Source organism: Pseudochaenichthys georgianus, chromosome 11 (assembly GCF_902827115.2).
Source record: "Pseudochaenichthys georgianus chromosome 11, fPseGeo1.2, whole genome shotgun sequence".
Classification (NCBI taxonomy): Eukaryota; Metazoa; Chordata; class Actinopteri; order Perciformes; family Channichthyidae; genus Pseudochaenichthys; species Pseudochaenichthys georgianus.
This window is the reverse complement of record NC_047513.1, coordinates 11,014,871-11,031,465: the sequence shown is the minus strand read 5'-3', so window position 1 is coordinate 11,031,465 and position 16,595 is coordinate 11,014,871. Positions and strand designations below refer to the sequence as shown.

The window sequence follows — 16,595 nt, the reverse complement described above, 5'->3', positions numbered from 1 at the left end:
TCCCTGTTAGCAATGCATAACCCTAAAAACACCAACTGGGCTGCACTTCATCTCCCTCTGCTGGTGTCTGAGAAACAACCCATCTTTCAGTTGACCTCAATAGACACTGAGTTACGAGTTTAACATTTTTACATTTATAATGATTATTATTCTGTCAATGGAAGTTACACTTTACAATACAGTAAATCACACATATTAAAGGATACCTTTACATTTTAAAGGAACCCAATGAATTGACAAGCCCTGCTGCCTTCAGGGAGTGTTTGAATTATCTCCAGGGTTTAACACTTGTTCAATTTTTTGTGATTGCTTAAGCCTATTTGTCAAAACATGACACAAAACTCACGCAATTCACACCTCCAAACGCACAAGTGGCAGAACACTTAGCAAAATGAAATACTTCATACAAAACAAAAGTAGTAATATGCCCTGAAAATCAGAAAAGACATGATATTCTGTATAATATATAGGGCTTAAAAACAACAACATAATTTGTAGAGATACAAAAAAAGCGGCACACTCGCCTTTTGCCTTTTTAAAGTGCTCACGCCTAATGAAAGTGACTTTACAATTACTTTAAGTATGTTTTGTTAAATTAATGGTTCAAAGTAATGTATTTTGAAAGGCAAGGGAAGTCATTTTTTATTTATATCGTGCCAAATACCACTCTTTAAATGTGCCTTGAAAAGGCCAATAAGTTACATCATGTTTGACATATGAGTCTTATGTGTTAAGTATTTTTGCAAAAGGTATGAGGCTGTGAATGTGTTTATAGTTGTGAATATCTGAGCTGAGGTCCTCTGGTGTCATTTTCAGTAATCGTGCCTTATGTGTCATGTCAGCAATTAAACAAAGGTGAAGTCAAATAGACATTGAAAACGTTTAAATTATTTAAACAAATACGTTGGGAATTGTTCACCTTAACATATCAAAAATAACCATAATTAGAACTAAGGGTCACAGTAGAAGGAGAAAATATTGACGTAACCAAACAATACATTGCAGAAACAAAAATCATATTAACATTGGTAATTCCAGCGGGACCTGAATATACCACAAGCCATATTTCCGGCTTTCGCGTCGGGGGAAGTGGGAGTTTACGGGAAGCACCCTGAACGTAGCACAACATTACAGCACTCCAGCGGTGAGAAGAAACAAGGTAGTGGCTGTCACCTTCTTTAACTGTGATTTACTAACCAACCATTTCAAATTATTAGCAGAAAGACACCAATTTAAGTAAAAATTAGTATTTTTATTGTAAAAGCTGTCGCTGTTAGCCTGCTGACAGCTCACTCGGATAACAGACAGCTGTCAAAACAAACGATTTCCTTTAATGCTAGCGAACTCTGCTAGCTTGTGCTGTTAAGTTAAATCTCTGCTAGAAAAGTTACCGGTGTGGTCAAACCTGAAAAATTATAGGACTGCGTATTCATGACAAAATACACGTCAAGCCCCTGAATAGTGCTCTCGTTATTTTCATGGGAAACTCGTTTAAAACAGGCTTTTCTGTTATGGGTGGGGGACCGGCGGATGTAACTTTTACGTTAGCCACGAACCCAACTTTGCTAACGTAGGCTAGCTTCGCAAGAGTAAACTTTTCCACACTTAGTGACCTTTTTAAATGAAGTCAACAAGTAGTAACATCACCATTTCATAACTTTAGCTCCATACAAATAAACTAATATCCTAGGATAAAGACACTAATTCGATTTTCTTTACGTTTTTACCACTGTTTTCTATGCGGAAGTAACTGAAAAGCAGTAAAACATGATTGAAATGAGAGGGATTTCACATCATTCATAGCTAAAACAACTTCTGATTAAATCGATTTAAGCCGTCTGAGTTTAGCTAATGGATATCGGCTAATGGATATCGGTTCAGTTTAACATTAGTTAGAGTTGAAGTTGAGTGACAGAAAAATGAATCAGCAATTATCTCAAATATGTTTTTAAACAGGTTACAACAACATAACATAACAAACACGACAGTATAATGACATACCAATACAACCTCACAGAAAAGATAAAGAAAGACAAATACAAATATCTGACAAGATTTGTATTTGTTATTATTTTTGATATTTGCCTAATTGCTAACTGTATACAACATATGCATTTATTTTTAAGATGCATATTATTTAACCTTTAGAAAATGTTTGTGTAGTGCCTGCACATCTTGATGTCTTACAGTAGAAATATAGATGCATGCAATGTATATTCTTTGGGCTGATTATTCGTTATAAAGATCAATTTCCCACAACCAAAATAGCCTTTTTTAAATAATAAATCCTCAGATTAAGGAGAGCTGCAACCAGATAATCTAAAGTCTATGGGGCAATAGCTCACACATGCAAATCTAAATAAATAATACTTAAATAAAGGAAAAAAAAGAAAAATGTATAATTGTTTTAAATTAAGATTATACCTACAGATGTACACACACCCACATCCTAAGGTTGATTGAGTCAAATAATCCTATTTTGAAAACGTGATTACAATTGTTGTGAATATTAATGTGCATATTTATTTTATGATTAATTGCTTAGTGTATAACAGTTTGCTGAAAACAAGATCACATTTTGGATTATGGTTATTTTATGCAACAAACAGTCCGAAACTCAAATGAAAATTAGATAGAAACATTCAGCACACCCTGACATTTGATGAGCTGAAGACGTTAAATATTTGACCCTCTTATTTAATTACTAGGAAGGATAGTCATACATGTTGTCTTTTGACAATGACATTTGTCACCTTTGTTTCCAGCAGTATTCCTCTAGAGTCCACAGGTTCTTCTGATGAGCATGAAACGGCATAGAGTGAAAGAGAAGTGGCTTTAAAGTGATCTTGTTGCATCTCCGAAACAGAACCAGCTTGATGCAGACATGTAGAAGAAACAATAGTGCATTCAACATACGTTTGACCCCTTTAGGCTACGTTTTCCAGTCTGCTTGTGTTTGCACAAATATCTCAGAGGAATGGGTTCTGCAGATGACCAGTTAAGTTGGTCCTGACTCATCAGAGTTCAGCGGAGTGCTGCCACGGCCAAAAGGCCCAAACAAAGGACCAGTGATGAAGTGGCAGCGCATACCCCTTTACCATTGTCCCCCCTAATGAAGCGCCAGCCTGGGTATGCGAGCGGCTCAGCGTCTGCTTGGTCACAGGATCTCCAACAGTGTGTCACTGCGATACACAGCTACCTCTGTTTCCGTATCACTGCTTCTGCTTACGGACGCTCATGGCATCCCACTCAACCTGATACAGGCTAATGCAGGTTGTTTACATGCAGCTACACCTTCGAGACCAGAAAACAAGTCACAGTTTTACAGATCCCAAGTAGACAAATCCTTACATTTGACCTCTTGCCTGACCAAGAGTCTAGATACAGAAATATCTTCTTAAACTAGTGGATATTAGTATTTTCAAGGGAGCATGGAGATGGGGATGTTTGGCTACTTAATGATCAGTTTAGTTAATATACTGTCATCCAGCTGTCGTTTGATCATTTCCAGCTGCACTTTAGTATGCATGTTCAAATGGAGTGATTCTAAAGGCCTACATCTTAAAACAACAATTGTTTAGGTTGCATGTGACATTTGTAATGTTGGTAAATGCAATCTGTGAGTGTTAAGGATTTAGGTGTTAAGGTCTGTGGATCTTTACAGCTTTGGAGGGAGACACAATGCAGAAGAGAATACACTTCTCAATATCTAAAAGAAACAAGGTTCTGCAGTTTGATCAAATGTCAGGGCAACAATAATGTGTAAGAGAAAATGTACGTCATCAATATATTATTGATTCATGATTTAGATACCAATGGCAGCAAATGATTCCTTTATTATCAACTAGAGCTCGTCCAATTTATAAAAATAAAAAAAGGAAGTTATTATTCTTATAGATGTTTGACATTAATGTAAAAATACATTAAGGACATATGCCTATTACTATTGAGTTGTCTTAAGAGCAATAGACTTCTCTGGCGTGATGACATCATCATGCGCATACTGTTGATGCACCAGGGTCCACTAACATCATATTTCCCACATTTACTGTTGTCTGAGGAAAAGCACCAATTTGATCCCATGTGCTCTGTAGATCCAAACATTCAGGGTACTTATTTGAATAAAATGTGTGTTTACAGAAACCTAAAATATCAGAATATAACATGTGTCCAGATGTGTAACTGAATAATAATACATGTTATTTGTCAAGCTGTCCACTCAGATTAATTAGTGTTTGTCTATTTAATTACAATGACACAAATACACCAGTATGTTTACAAGTTTTAATATTGCATTTTTTTAATAGAAGAGTAAGAAGTCTTTCCTTGGCTCCCACCTGTCGCTTCTCTCCTTCACTTCCTGTCTGCTTCCTCCTCCTCAGATGCAGACCATAAAGTGTGTGGTGGTGGGTGATGGTGCGGTGGGAAAGACTTGCCTGCTTATCTCCTACACCACCAACAAGTTTCCCTCTGAATACGTCCCAACGGTGAGTCACTTTTACACACTAATTCATCAACTGGCACTTCAGTGCAATCACACATAGCTCTCTACTGTCAGACCTGTTGATTGGTTGTTTCCATTACACAGACTAAAGTCTGTTTGCAATTATATCAACCAAATCAAAACATGCCTAATGGTAGTCAAAGAAGAATCACAATAAGGGTTTAGCCACTATTGGTTTTACTTTTAAAAAAACAACATTTAAAATAATGTGGTTAAACTGCTTGCTTGCTTACAACCTCTTTAATTGTCCGACTGATTTAATGTATTCTTGCAAAGCTGCTGTCTAGATTATGGATCCCTGATCTCTAATCTTATAATCATTTTAGGAATCATTGCCAAAATTACAAAAGTAAAACTCGGTATGTAATCAACTTTAAACATTTAAAGGTGCGGTAGAAGTTTGAGAAACCGGCTCGAGATACACTTTTTGTTTTATTCCATGGAATGCTCTTAACATCCAGATAGCAATGAATATCTTAAGTGCTTTGACAACAAATCCATAAAAAAATGTCATCTCTGGAAGCCGTAGTACTGTTAAAAGCACGACCAATCATCTGAGCCGGCCCGGCTAAAGTAACTGGATGGCCGACCTGCCTGTCAGCCTTCCATCTGTGCACAGACTTATCTCGTGCCCTCATTGGTCATGTTCGTGTGTGTTGGAGGAGGGGCTCTGTAAGGAAGTGGCAGATTTTTTCCGGCTGTGTATTTTCAAATTATAACGCACTCGAGCTGGTTTCTCCAAAATTATCTACCCCACCTCAGTGGGTCTCAAACGTTTTGGTCACCATTAATGTAAACAATTATTTCCAAGGCACACATTTATATGATCATCATAGTTGTAAAAAAACAAGAGAATAAATGAAAAACAGGTATGAAATACTATATGACATTAAAAAAAGAATAAAGTTTAAAAGGGTGATTTGTAAAATATCCATAAAGAAAAAGTAAATCTGTTTACAGTTCTGTTTCATATGGGTGTTGAGAGAGGTATCCATAGATCTCTTCATTTTGCTCTCAAAGTGCACCAGATTGATGCTTTTAACTTCAATATTTAAAAATCTTCCAAGGGGAGCATGCCCCCGGACCCCCCTATGTGAGGTCCACACACCACCTATAAAAATAGCACTTTACCCCTGCTTATGCCGTGAGCTGATATCGAGCCTTCATTGTAACTGTGACTGTCACACTGTGTATTTGCGTGGGGAGTGTTGCAGTAGAAAGTTCCACTGTAGCGCCCGGTACATTAATGGGAAACCCTAAATGTTTGAGCACCCTCTATGAAACGTCAAGCTACCCCACAGCACCCCCAAAATACATCTCTTGCGCCGCCACTGAGCCTGACTATTTGTGTTGGGGGGGCCCGACTTTTTTTTTTCTCCAAAGGGGGGGCCTGACAGAAAAAGTTTGAGAACCACTGCTATAGTATGACACACAGGAGACTATTGATGTGTGTAGTGAGTTTGGTAGTAATAAGCTGTATAATAGTGATTGAATATTATTGTATTCTTTTTTCGGAGTTGCAATTTGCAGACGGTCCCTGAGCACTCGTTTCTTCTCCGGCTGCAGATAGAGACCAATGTAATGTGTCCAGCTCGGAGGACGGCGCGTATTGGCTTTTTTTTTATCAAAATGTGATTGTAGTTGATTGATAGTTCGTTGTCAACCTTATAACCTTACCACGGTACTTAGGAGACGTCATTTGTGTCTGAATAACGTTTTGTTCATGAGTTATTGATCCGTGAAATCAGAATCTCCCAATATCGTTCCAACTTTACTGAACTAAGCCAGAAGACCGTCTCATTTCGTAGACCGCTCGGTTTGCTGTTCCTTCACTTTATTTGCGTGAGATATGGCTTAATTGCGTGACTGCCCTCATTGGTCATGTGCGCGTTCGTGTGTGTTGGAGGAGGGGCTCTGTAAGGAAGTAGCAGATTTCTTCCGGTTGTGTATTTTCAAATTATAGCGCACTCGAGCTGGTTTCTCCAAAATTACCTACCCGACCTTTAACATATTTGAGATTCTCTGGGGTCTGCTGGAGCAGGAAGTTGCCTCTCAGGCTCTGCAGATAGAAACGGAGGTCCAGAGACTGTCCCCTCAGCTCCACTGATCCTGCAAACTCTGACGTTTTAGAAAACAGCTGACTGACTGTTGACAGACAGGACTGTCCTGCTGGAAATAACGTAAAGGCCCCTAATTGACAGGCAGCTCCCCTGACTGCCGGCTGGAATTTGTTGAGTAATTCTCTACTGTTTTCTATGGGCACCCCATCTCTCCCTCTGTCCGCAGTCAGCACACTTTGATCAGAGGATTGCAGAAGCAACAGTGCTGACTCAGCTCTATCATCCTCTTCCTGTCTGTCTGTCTGTCTCTCACACAGCCCCCCCCCCCATCACATCATTTCAAACAACGCAATATATATGTCTTTGCATAAAGAAATTTGCTTAGATATTAAGCAACCTACTGTGGTGGGCAATTGGAGAAAATATTATCGTAATGTTATTTTTGTCATAATATCCATATACGTTTATGTGATATTGTAAATTAGGGCTGCTCGATTATGGCAAAAATCATAATCTCGATTATTTGGGTATAATCGTTTTATTTCGATTACGTTGTTTTCGTAATCGTTGCAAGCCGTAATCGCGATTTAAAATACGATTAATTGAGCAGCCCTATTGTAAATATATCTAAATCACAGTTCTTATTAACTGATATGCAAGAATCCAAACAAAGCCAGAGATATTAAATGGAGAGCCAACTTGTAGTCGGTATAGAAATATTTCGTTAGTGGTAATATGTTGAGAATAATGTGGTCTCATAATAGTATTTCAATAATAAAGTGGTATTGTTTAAATAATAGTGATACTACTTTGAGCATCTGCTACTGTTTGCTTTTCTCTTTCACACTCGGTATGAGATCCACCACTGCCGACTCTCTGTTTTCATTGTTTGGGTTGAGCATGTTCACGAGTGCTGCAACATGTTGTACGGTTTCCTGCTAGTCAGCCGACAAAGACAACAATAAAGAAAAATCAGGAGGGAGGAAGTCTCCTCCAGGAAACAATCTCTCAGATCCCTCATGTCGCCTTCTGTAACATTTTATCTGGAGAGATACATTCACGTCCTGTATACGATGTAAATACACCAAGTGTTGCAGAATGAGTAAGCAGAATGTAAATCAGTCAGACAGGAAAGTTATTGTAACACCAAATAACACAAGTGCTGATTAGCTGCTTCTCCATGTAGCTGCAGTGTGTTCCTACTGTACCCGTGTGGTGATCAGCTTGTTTCTAGCAGCTTCTGCAGTCTGAGCCCTGTCCAAATGCATTATCATCACAAATGTGTGTGTACTTTGTCTTTTATTTAAATATGTCTGTGTGTGTCTTTATGGCTCGTGCCTCAACACATCACTCAGTGTTTCTGTCTTAACTTGAAATCACTAGAAATGCACCTCTGTGTGCGCGTGTGTGTGTTCAAGTGTGTGTGTTCAAGTGTGTGTGAAGTTGACTCTAAGTTCTAGAAAAAAAGTAACGTCAAGGAGCCTTTTACAGAACGACTACAATAAAAAGCTCTTTTTTATGTCTGCATCCTACCCAACGACCAATTCTAACACCAACGAGTACACAAAGTACACAACAAACTATTACCATGAGAAACAAGTCAAAAAAACCTTGGTCATTTAGGGTTCAGAAAGGCCTCAGACAGCCAGTTCCTTTTTGTATGAGTTGGTTCTACAACAGGAAATGAACCAGAGAGAGAGAGACTGCCATTTTGAAAGATAAATATCTCAGGGGAAAATAGTTTTTTAATTTGTACTGATCAAAATCATATCAATCCTCTGCTCTACTCTGAACAGTTCTAAATGTAAATATATAAGTTCATCTTATCAGTGTTGCTAGACATAAATTAACTCCTACAAGATTATACTACTACAAAAGTAAGTAATAATTAAAATAAATTAATTGGAAAATATGCTTGTGTTTTTTTGAAATTGTCAGAACAGCTAAAGATACATTTGATATATTAATAATATACTTTCAGATCAGTTTAATTTAGTTTAAAAGTCATATCTGTACAAGCTTTTGTTAAATCAAGGCAATTTATTTCATGTTAAGTTCACGAAATAAATGCATTTTAATCTAGTCTGTGTCCTTAAAATGTAAATGTGATTTGTGTTGCTTTTTGATATTTGTATGCACTTTGATGCGAGATGTCGCCTCCATAGCTTAGCAGGAACGATTGACCTGTCTCACTACAGTTATTTAAAACTGTACTGCATTGGCCATATAGGCTGTATATATATGTTTTAATAATGTGTTCTCATTTTCTTCTGAGTTCTCAAAAATGATATTCGCCAAATAAAAAAAAACTGAAGGTTTTTATTGCCTGAAGGTTTGATACCATGGTGACATATTCCGCTCAGCCGTAGATGTAGGAGAGTACAGATCCTTTATAGTCCCCCGCTGTGAGCCTGCCTGTATAAATAAAGACTAAACAGATATATGCAGTACACCTAGCAGGAATCAGTGTTTGTAGGATGGAGCTTCCTCTCCCACAGGCCACAGCCTCCTGTTTATCTGGAGCCTGTCTGTGCATACGGAGCTTCATTCAAACACTGTCTGCAGCAGCTCGACGCGTTGAAGCCGTGCTCTGTAGGCAGCAGGCGTGGCGGCTATAAAACACTCCCTGCTGCAGCTCACCTCCACTCAGAGCTGAGGTTGGCAGGCACGTTGGGACCGTGCTGCTTCTGTTTTTCATGGCAAGCAGCCTGAAGGTACGAGAGTCATGCAACAGGAGGGAGAAGCGATGACAGAGTGGGTTCACCTGAACAGCCTCAACACAGAACTCCCTGTACTGGTAGCATGTGGCCAGTTTCACATGATTTAAAGTTACAGTTTCTTAGCATTCATTCATGAAGATAGTATTGATGCTTACATCCACTTCAAATGATTGCAATAAACAGTTGATGTCCCTTGAGACACCACTTCCAGTCAAATGGGATCAAACAATGAATCAGAATCACAATATGGACAGGTACAAGACACAACTCGCAGGAGTCATTATATATGTGGAACGCTTCATATGTCAAAATGGTGATTTCACGACAATTTCATTTCATTTAATCGTTTATTTGAACAGGGACAATGCACATTAATGAACACTTAAAACAATAATGCGTCAAGTGTAAATATGCCGGATTTTTGCTTTGAGCTAATTCCCTTCATAGTCCCTCACATACAACAAGAGACGGTTGTTCTACAGAGTCAAAGAAATACAAATATTCTGACAGACAAAAAAAATAAACACGCCAAGAAGAGTTTGATATACAAAAATAATTTGAGTGAATCAATGCATCATTTTCATATCTGAGCGACGGAAATGCAGCTTTGTCTTCCAGGAATAACCTCTGACAACGATCTATGACGAAATGTATTTCTGATGGACTCATCATTTCATTTCCAGGCATGAAACCTGCAAACCAGATAAGTTAACTGATCCTAGAAACTGCTGTTGCAGCGACTCGAAACTTGCATTCAAAGATATTGCTGAATTAATGCAGTAAAATAAAATGGCCACAGGCTATCACTGAACTGCTCCTGAGCAGCTTATAGTGTTAAACGTTTTAAATCTCAATTCTTTTTTTCTTTGCACATTTAAAACGGAAAGTGCTCTAACAGAGTCTAGGCCGAGGTCTATGACTTGTAGTTTCCACATCTTTGTAGGGATTACACATTCTTGAATTGTGTTTTGTTTTTTATGTGAAAAGTCTCTACATGCACAATTGTATTTGCAGAACGTATCATGACTCATAGCAGAGAAAGAGAGAAAAACTCCCTCTGGGGGGAAGTTTGGGATTTGAGCCTTTGCACACCATTTACATGGTTAGGGTTAGGGTTGACAACACACAACAGGAAAGGAAAACCCCCCCAAGCCGTAATGTGGCCCCTTTAAGCTGCAGTAGTACTACCATGAATCAGAGGATCCCGAGTGTAGGAGCATTCTCCAAACCAAAACTAACAACCAGCCTCAGAAACATCATGTCCTTTCTTGTTTAAGAACTCTAACCTTAGACATGTGCAGGGTGGGGAAACTATATCATTATTATAACTGTGGACTCGAAAGAACATATATATTTGCATTGCTTCCCCAGCCAGAGACTCTGACTTGTTTACTCTGTTGGTCTAGAAACGAGCAAACTAAGAAGCAACATCCTCTTAAAATCGTGTGTGTGTGTGTGTGTGTGTGTGTGTGTGTGTGTGTGTGTGTGTGTGTGTGTGTGTGTGTGTGTGTGTGTGTGTGTGTGTGTGTGTGTGTGTGTGTGTGTGTGTGTGTGTGTGTGTGTGTGTGTGTGTGTGTGTGTGTGTGTGTGTGTGTGTGTGTGTGTGTGTGTGTGTGTGTGTGTGTGTGTGTGTGTGTGTGTGTGTGTGTGTGTGTGTGTGTGTGTGTGTGTGTGTGTGTGTGTGTGTGTGTGTGTGTGTGTGTGTGTGTGTGTGTGTGTGTGTGTGTGTGTGTGTGTGTGTGTGTGTGTGTGTGTGTGTGTGTGTGTGTGTCTCTGACAGAAGAGGACTCATTTGGAAAGTCAAGACATTGTGTCTGGTCTTCACTTCTTCAAAGGGTTGTTTACTCTGAGAATTAGGGTTAGGGCAGGGGTGGCCAACCAGTCAGAGGTTAAGAGCCAAATTTTTTCTATGTTACTGCAAAGAGCCACATCAGACCGTTTTTTGTTTTCTGGAGACAAGATTTCAACTTTCATTCATTTTTGTGGCATTGGGATATATATTTTAAATCCTCTGGAGCAGAGAGAGGAGCTGTGGATTATTGTTATTGATTAAACTCACAACTTAAAATGAAAGCGTTTAGTTTATTTAATAAAAGAGCACATGTTCAATGTGAAAAGTGACAGTAGTTATAGATTATTTGCAATTTGGTGCTATATATATATATTTTAAAAACAAAATTATATATATTTTTTAAACACCTTGAATTTCAGGGGGGGGGCGTGGGGCTCCGTTGGCGGGGTGCAGCGCCCCTCCAAGACAATGGTAGGGGAAACACTGGATAGTGTTTAATCAACGATAGGTTTCCCCCCCCCTCAAAGGTGATTGGTTCACTGCATCGCAGGTATTATTGTGATTGGCTCTTGGGCCACATCAAAATTAGACACGCTGTCATCCTCTCATACTGACACCACACATACACACGTAGGGAGAGCCGGGACGAAAGTAACACGGGACGAAAGTAACGGAGCGATTTAATCCGAGCCCAAACAACTTTGACCGGCCAAATGACGTCAGAATTATCAGCTTTCAGTACTTAACAGAACTACTAAATATCAGGTTTTCCTGTCAGGAGTAGCTAGTGTTGTCACGATACCAACATTTGGTTTCGATACCAAGTCAAGAATTGCGATTCCGATTCTTTTTCGATACTTTTCTTAAAAAAAGGGAAACAGTCTTAAATGTAATTATTGTGCTTTATTTCACAACAGAACCATAACACAAACTTTTAAACAATGAGAACAATAAATAAAATAAATGACAAGAATTCGTATTAAATAAAATGAATACATTTCTCACAGACAGGCCTCGTGGTGTCCGTAGGCTTGCCCTCACTGTCAGAGATATAGCTCAAATACTTCCAAATCTCGCTTCTGGCGTCTTTTCTGGCAACAAGCCGAGGCGCAGCGGCAGTTGTACTCCCACTTGCAGCTTCTCGTTTTCTCACATGCTCTGGCAGCTAGCGTGTGCACGAGAGAGGGGAGGGACTTAGAGCGTGCTTGAGAGGGGAGGGACTTAGAGCGTGCTTGAGAGGGGAGGGACTGCAGGCACGGCTGCAGTGCAGGGAGTGGAAGCAGAGCGCTGAACGAACACGGCTCATATTAAAACGGTGCTTTCTCACCGGAGTACTTTTCCCCGTCATTCTTAAAGTACCGATACTAATGAAACGGAGGAATCGTAACGTTTTTAACGGCAGGGTATCGCGGTACCTTTCAAGTATCGGTACACCGTGCAACACTAGTCAGGAGTCAGTGTCTCTCCCCCAAACTCACACATAGGCTATACAATTCGATATGAACTGAAGAGCCGCATGAAACTAGGCAAAGAGCCGCGGGTTGGCCACCCCTGGCTAGCATACAATATATGTGTCTCTTTTGTTGGACACTCTTAAGCCTCTTAAAGATGAGAAGTGTACTTCCTGTTTTGATTGAAAGGTCATATGCCTTTTTCACATGTGTACTTCCTTCCTTTGTTCTCCCTCTTCCCCCCCCCCCCCCCCCCGCTCAGGTTTTTGATAACTATGCAGTGACAGTGATGATCGGCGGCGAGCCGTACACTCTGGGACTGTTTGACACTGCAGGTAAAAAAAATGTGCATGTAGTTTGTATATTCAATTTGTGTTCATATGAATAGAACTGAAAGGAGACGGAAACGGCAGGAGTGACAATAGAGTGGTGCAGGGATCACGCTTTTCTGTCTGCCGACCAAGTTAAAGGTCCCTTGATAAAAAGATATGGGATATCTCCATATTGTTTTGAACTGTTGCAGAAAGTAAGATCTGTAACACACACCCATATATGATGCTGCCACATCTTGTTCAGCAGGATAATCTTGACGGTAAATAAACAAACTACATAATTGTCACTTGACCTTACGCCTTAAGCTAACTAGTCTAATCTTCGGCGTGATGATGTTTTGTATTCCCAATAGGACACTTCTTAACAACGGCTATTTTTAATACATTGAAGCTTCAGACATTCACCAGTTAGGTATTTATTGGAATATTTTTATGACGGAGTACAAAACGTGAAAACGTCATAAGCTTGTGTCTACACCAGACAATACTTCAAGCATCTAACGCATTCAAAAACCCGTTGACATCAAGAAGAGGAAGCTCAGAAGTGCTAGGACTCCTGCCTGCACCACTCTCATTGACAACTGTTGCAGCCCACTCCACTTGTTACATCTAAAACGTTGATCAGAGTGTATGTGCTTCTCCCTCTGCAGGTCAGGAGGACTACGACAGGCTGCGACCCCTCAGCTACCCTCAGACCGACGTCTTCCTCGTCTGTTTCTCCGTAGTATCGCCTTCCTCTTTTGAGAATGTCAGAGAGAAGGTGAGTTTGTGAAGTAAAGTCAGTCAGCATTTGTCAGTTTGGGCTTTTAATTGAAACAAACAAAAGAGGTCGTACTTTTTTCAACAACGAATCTTTAAAAGAAAACGTTTCGTAAATGTGAAATGACTAATAATCTGGTCATAAACTTCCAGAAAATCTGTTAAAGGATGACAATTAAGAACAAATCAACACACATATTTGAATTCCTTTTGAAATGTTTACACAAATGTAACTATGGCATTGAGAATGAGGTGCTACTCAAGACTCCCAGATGAAATGCCTCATGCTTCTCTGTCCGTGTCTCCTCACAGTGGGTGCCGGAGATCTCCCACCACTGCCCGCGGACGCCCTTCCTGCTGGTCGGGACTCAGGTGGATCTGAGAGACGACAGCAACACTCTGGAGAAACTGGCCAAGAACAAACAGCGAGCCCTGAGCTGTGAGAGCGGGGAGAAACTGGCCCGAGAGCTGAAGGCCGTCAAATACGTGGAGTGTTCAGCTCTCACACAGGTACGCACAGAGGAAAGGCCTCTGCATCTAAAACTGGTCCACACTTAAAATGTCTCTCGAGAGAAAGACTTTTTGTGAAGTATTATGGGGGGAAAAGGCAATTGCTGGTACGATATGCAAGTGGCTGGTAGATTTAAATCACTCATAAGTAGGGTTGGGAACCGAAACTCGGTTCCAGATGAGAACCGATAAGAGAATGCCAGGTACCCATGCAAAATACACAATTTCGGTTCTGGTTAACGGTTCCTAAATGCAGTAGACCCTGTATTCCACCGGGTCCGTCTGCGCCCCGGTGACCCGGTGGAATACAGGGTAAGGGCGGACTGGCCATCTGTGTGTTCTGGAGAATCACAGAACGGCCGGTCGCCAGCGGGCCGTTGACGGCCGGCTCGGTTCGCTGACCGCCGGCACCGGCCTTAAGTTTTTTAAACGGCATCATGTAAGTTGCGCTGACAGGCGACAGAGGTCCACAGTTGCCCCGCAGCGAGGCTCCCCCCGCCCTCTCGTAGACAGTTCACGAGCTCAGTCACTCCATAACACCAAAGATGGGTCGCGGTAAACGCTCTAACGTGAGGCTCCACTACACTAAAAAAGACAAGGCACGGTGTAATGCCTGTTAATAGCTTGCCACAGGCATAGCTCAGTTAAAATAAAGCACAGCTATTGTGCAATACATTTGTATTGCATGTATATTTTTTATTTGTAAAAATGTCAGTTAAAGCTAAAAAGAATAAAGATATGTTTGTTATCTAAACGTTTGACCTCTTTCTTTTACAATTTTGGAATCGAAACGGGGAATCGATAAGAACCGGAATCGATAAATTTCAAACGATACTCATAAGCCGAAAACCAATATGAACATCCACAATGCATTCAGTTTATAGGTAAACAAAATGGTCACTTTGCACCCTACTGATTTGTATTCTATTGATTTGCTCTGCGGCAGGTCAGGACAAACAATGTCATTTCCGACTTTTTTAATTGATATAAAAAAGGATTTCAAGCAGCACTGCCATTCAGTTCAAATCCAAGTAATTTGGATTACATAATGATGATACCCTGTAGTAATAGTTGGTATAAGGAATACATCATTTTAGCTCAAATACCATACCGTTTGTTTCTTCCTCTTAAATGTGAGATGGCTGCTTCACATGACGCTGCAGTAAAACGCAAATATGTGGGTCAATTTAAATATTGAATTTGAATAAAGAGATGCATATATGTTTATTCCGTTTATGTCTACTATATTTATGTAAGATTCACAGTAAAGGACAATGGTTTTAGGGTTACAAATGGGCCATAAAATGTACTTTGGCACCATATTTTCGGGTTGTTAGTGAATGAGGTCAGTGCTTTAAAATGATTCAAAGGTTTCTAACCCCTCAGGTCTCTTTTTTCCTTCTTTTTTTTACTAGCAGACATAGCTCATGAGTTTTTACTCTTTTCTCAGAGGGGTCTGAAGAACGTGTTTGACGAGGCCATCCTGGCAGCTCTGGAGCCTCCAGACAACAAACCCAAGAAGCGCTGCGTCCTGCTATAGACGCCACAACAGGAGGACAAGGAGGAGGAGGAAGAGGAGGTGGAGGTAGACAGACCCAGATGGGAACGGAGGGAGGCAGTACGGAGAGGAGGGTGTGGGAGTGGAGTGGACGAGGTCATTTGTAAACAGTGCCTTCAGCCGTAGTGACTTACCATGGGGTGTGGTGTTGGAAGAGGCTTTCTTCTCATCATAGATACGTGTCCATTATAATATGACTAACACATGTGGACTCCTCACTAACCAGGAAACAGGTTTCAATAATAGGAGGAGAGGGTTGCACGCCTTAAAGATACAAACAGTGTCACGGTTACAGCTCCAACTGGTAACCACCAACTGAAAAAGATATTTACCCAAGTCACACATTGTAACGTTTAAGATGTCTTTGGTCAGTACACGCCGTTGTAGATTGTGCTCGCTCTTACATTTATGGAGATTCTTGGTGAAGTTTGGCTCGCATTATTCCTTTGAAATTGAGCTGACGGTTATAATAATGATCCTTTTCATTACATCATGTCTTTCTTTGGTCTAAAGCGGGTTGCATTTGCACCAAAGAAATAGTAGTAAAAAAACAAGGCATTAATGATATTTGTTACCAGTCTGATTAAAACTATTAGAAGAAGAGAAAATGGATCAGAAATAAACACTTTCTACAAACAAGTTATGTTTTTTATTGAAAGAGATATAAAAACCCAGTTTGTGAGCATCGTGCCCTGCAGCTGCCGTCTATTTAGTGCTTTAGTTTGAGAGGCCACGGCAACCTGAGTTCATCCACAAAGAGATTCAGATGGGCTAATTAGAGTTTCACTGACTTCGGCTTTGCAGTATAAAAGACGATGTACACACACACACACACACACACACACACACACACACACATACACACCAGTTAATGATGCACACCTGCAATAATCCAACAACAGGAGCGAT

At 40.2% G+C, this 16,595-nt stretch overlaps 1 protein-coding gene across 1 annotated transcript; it reads left to right on the top strand.

The window, feature by feature from the left end:
• The first annotated feature begins 1,071 nt into the window (after positions 1 to 1,071).
• Positions 1,072 to 16,325, top strand: LOC117454985 (cell division control protein 42 homolog). Its single transcript, XM_034094303.1, has 6 exons — positions 1,072 to 1,159; positions 4,383 to 4,487; positions 12,790 to 12,862; positions 13,510 to 13,619; positions 13,931 to 14,128; positions 15,579 to 16,325. The coding sequence occupies exons 2-6, from the start codon at positions 4,383 to 4,385 to the stop codon at positions 15,666 to 15,668; spliced, it is 576 nt and encodes a 191-aa protein (XP_033950194.1). The 5' UTR covers positions 1,072 to 1,159; the 3' UTR covers positions 15,669 to 16,325.
• The last annotated feature ends 270 nt before the right edge of the window (positions 16,326 to 16,595 follow it).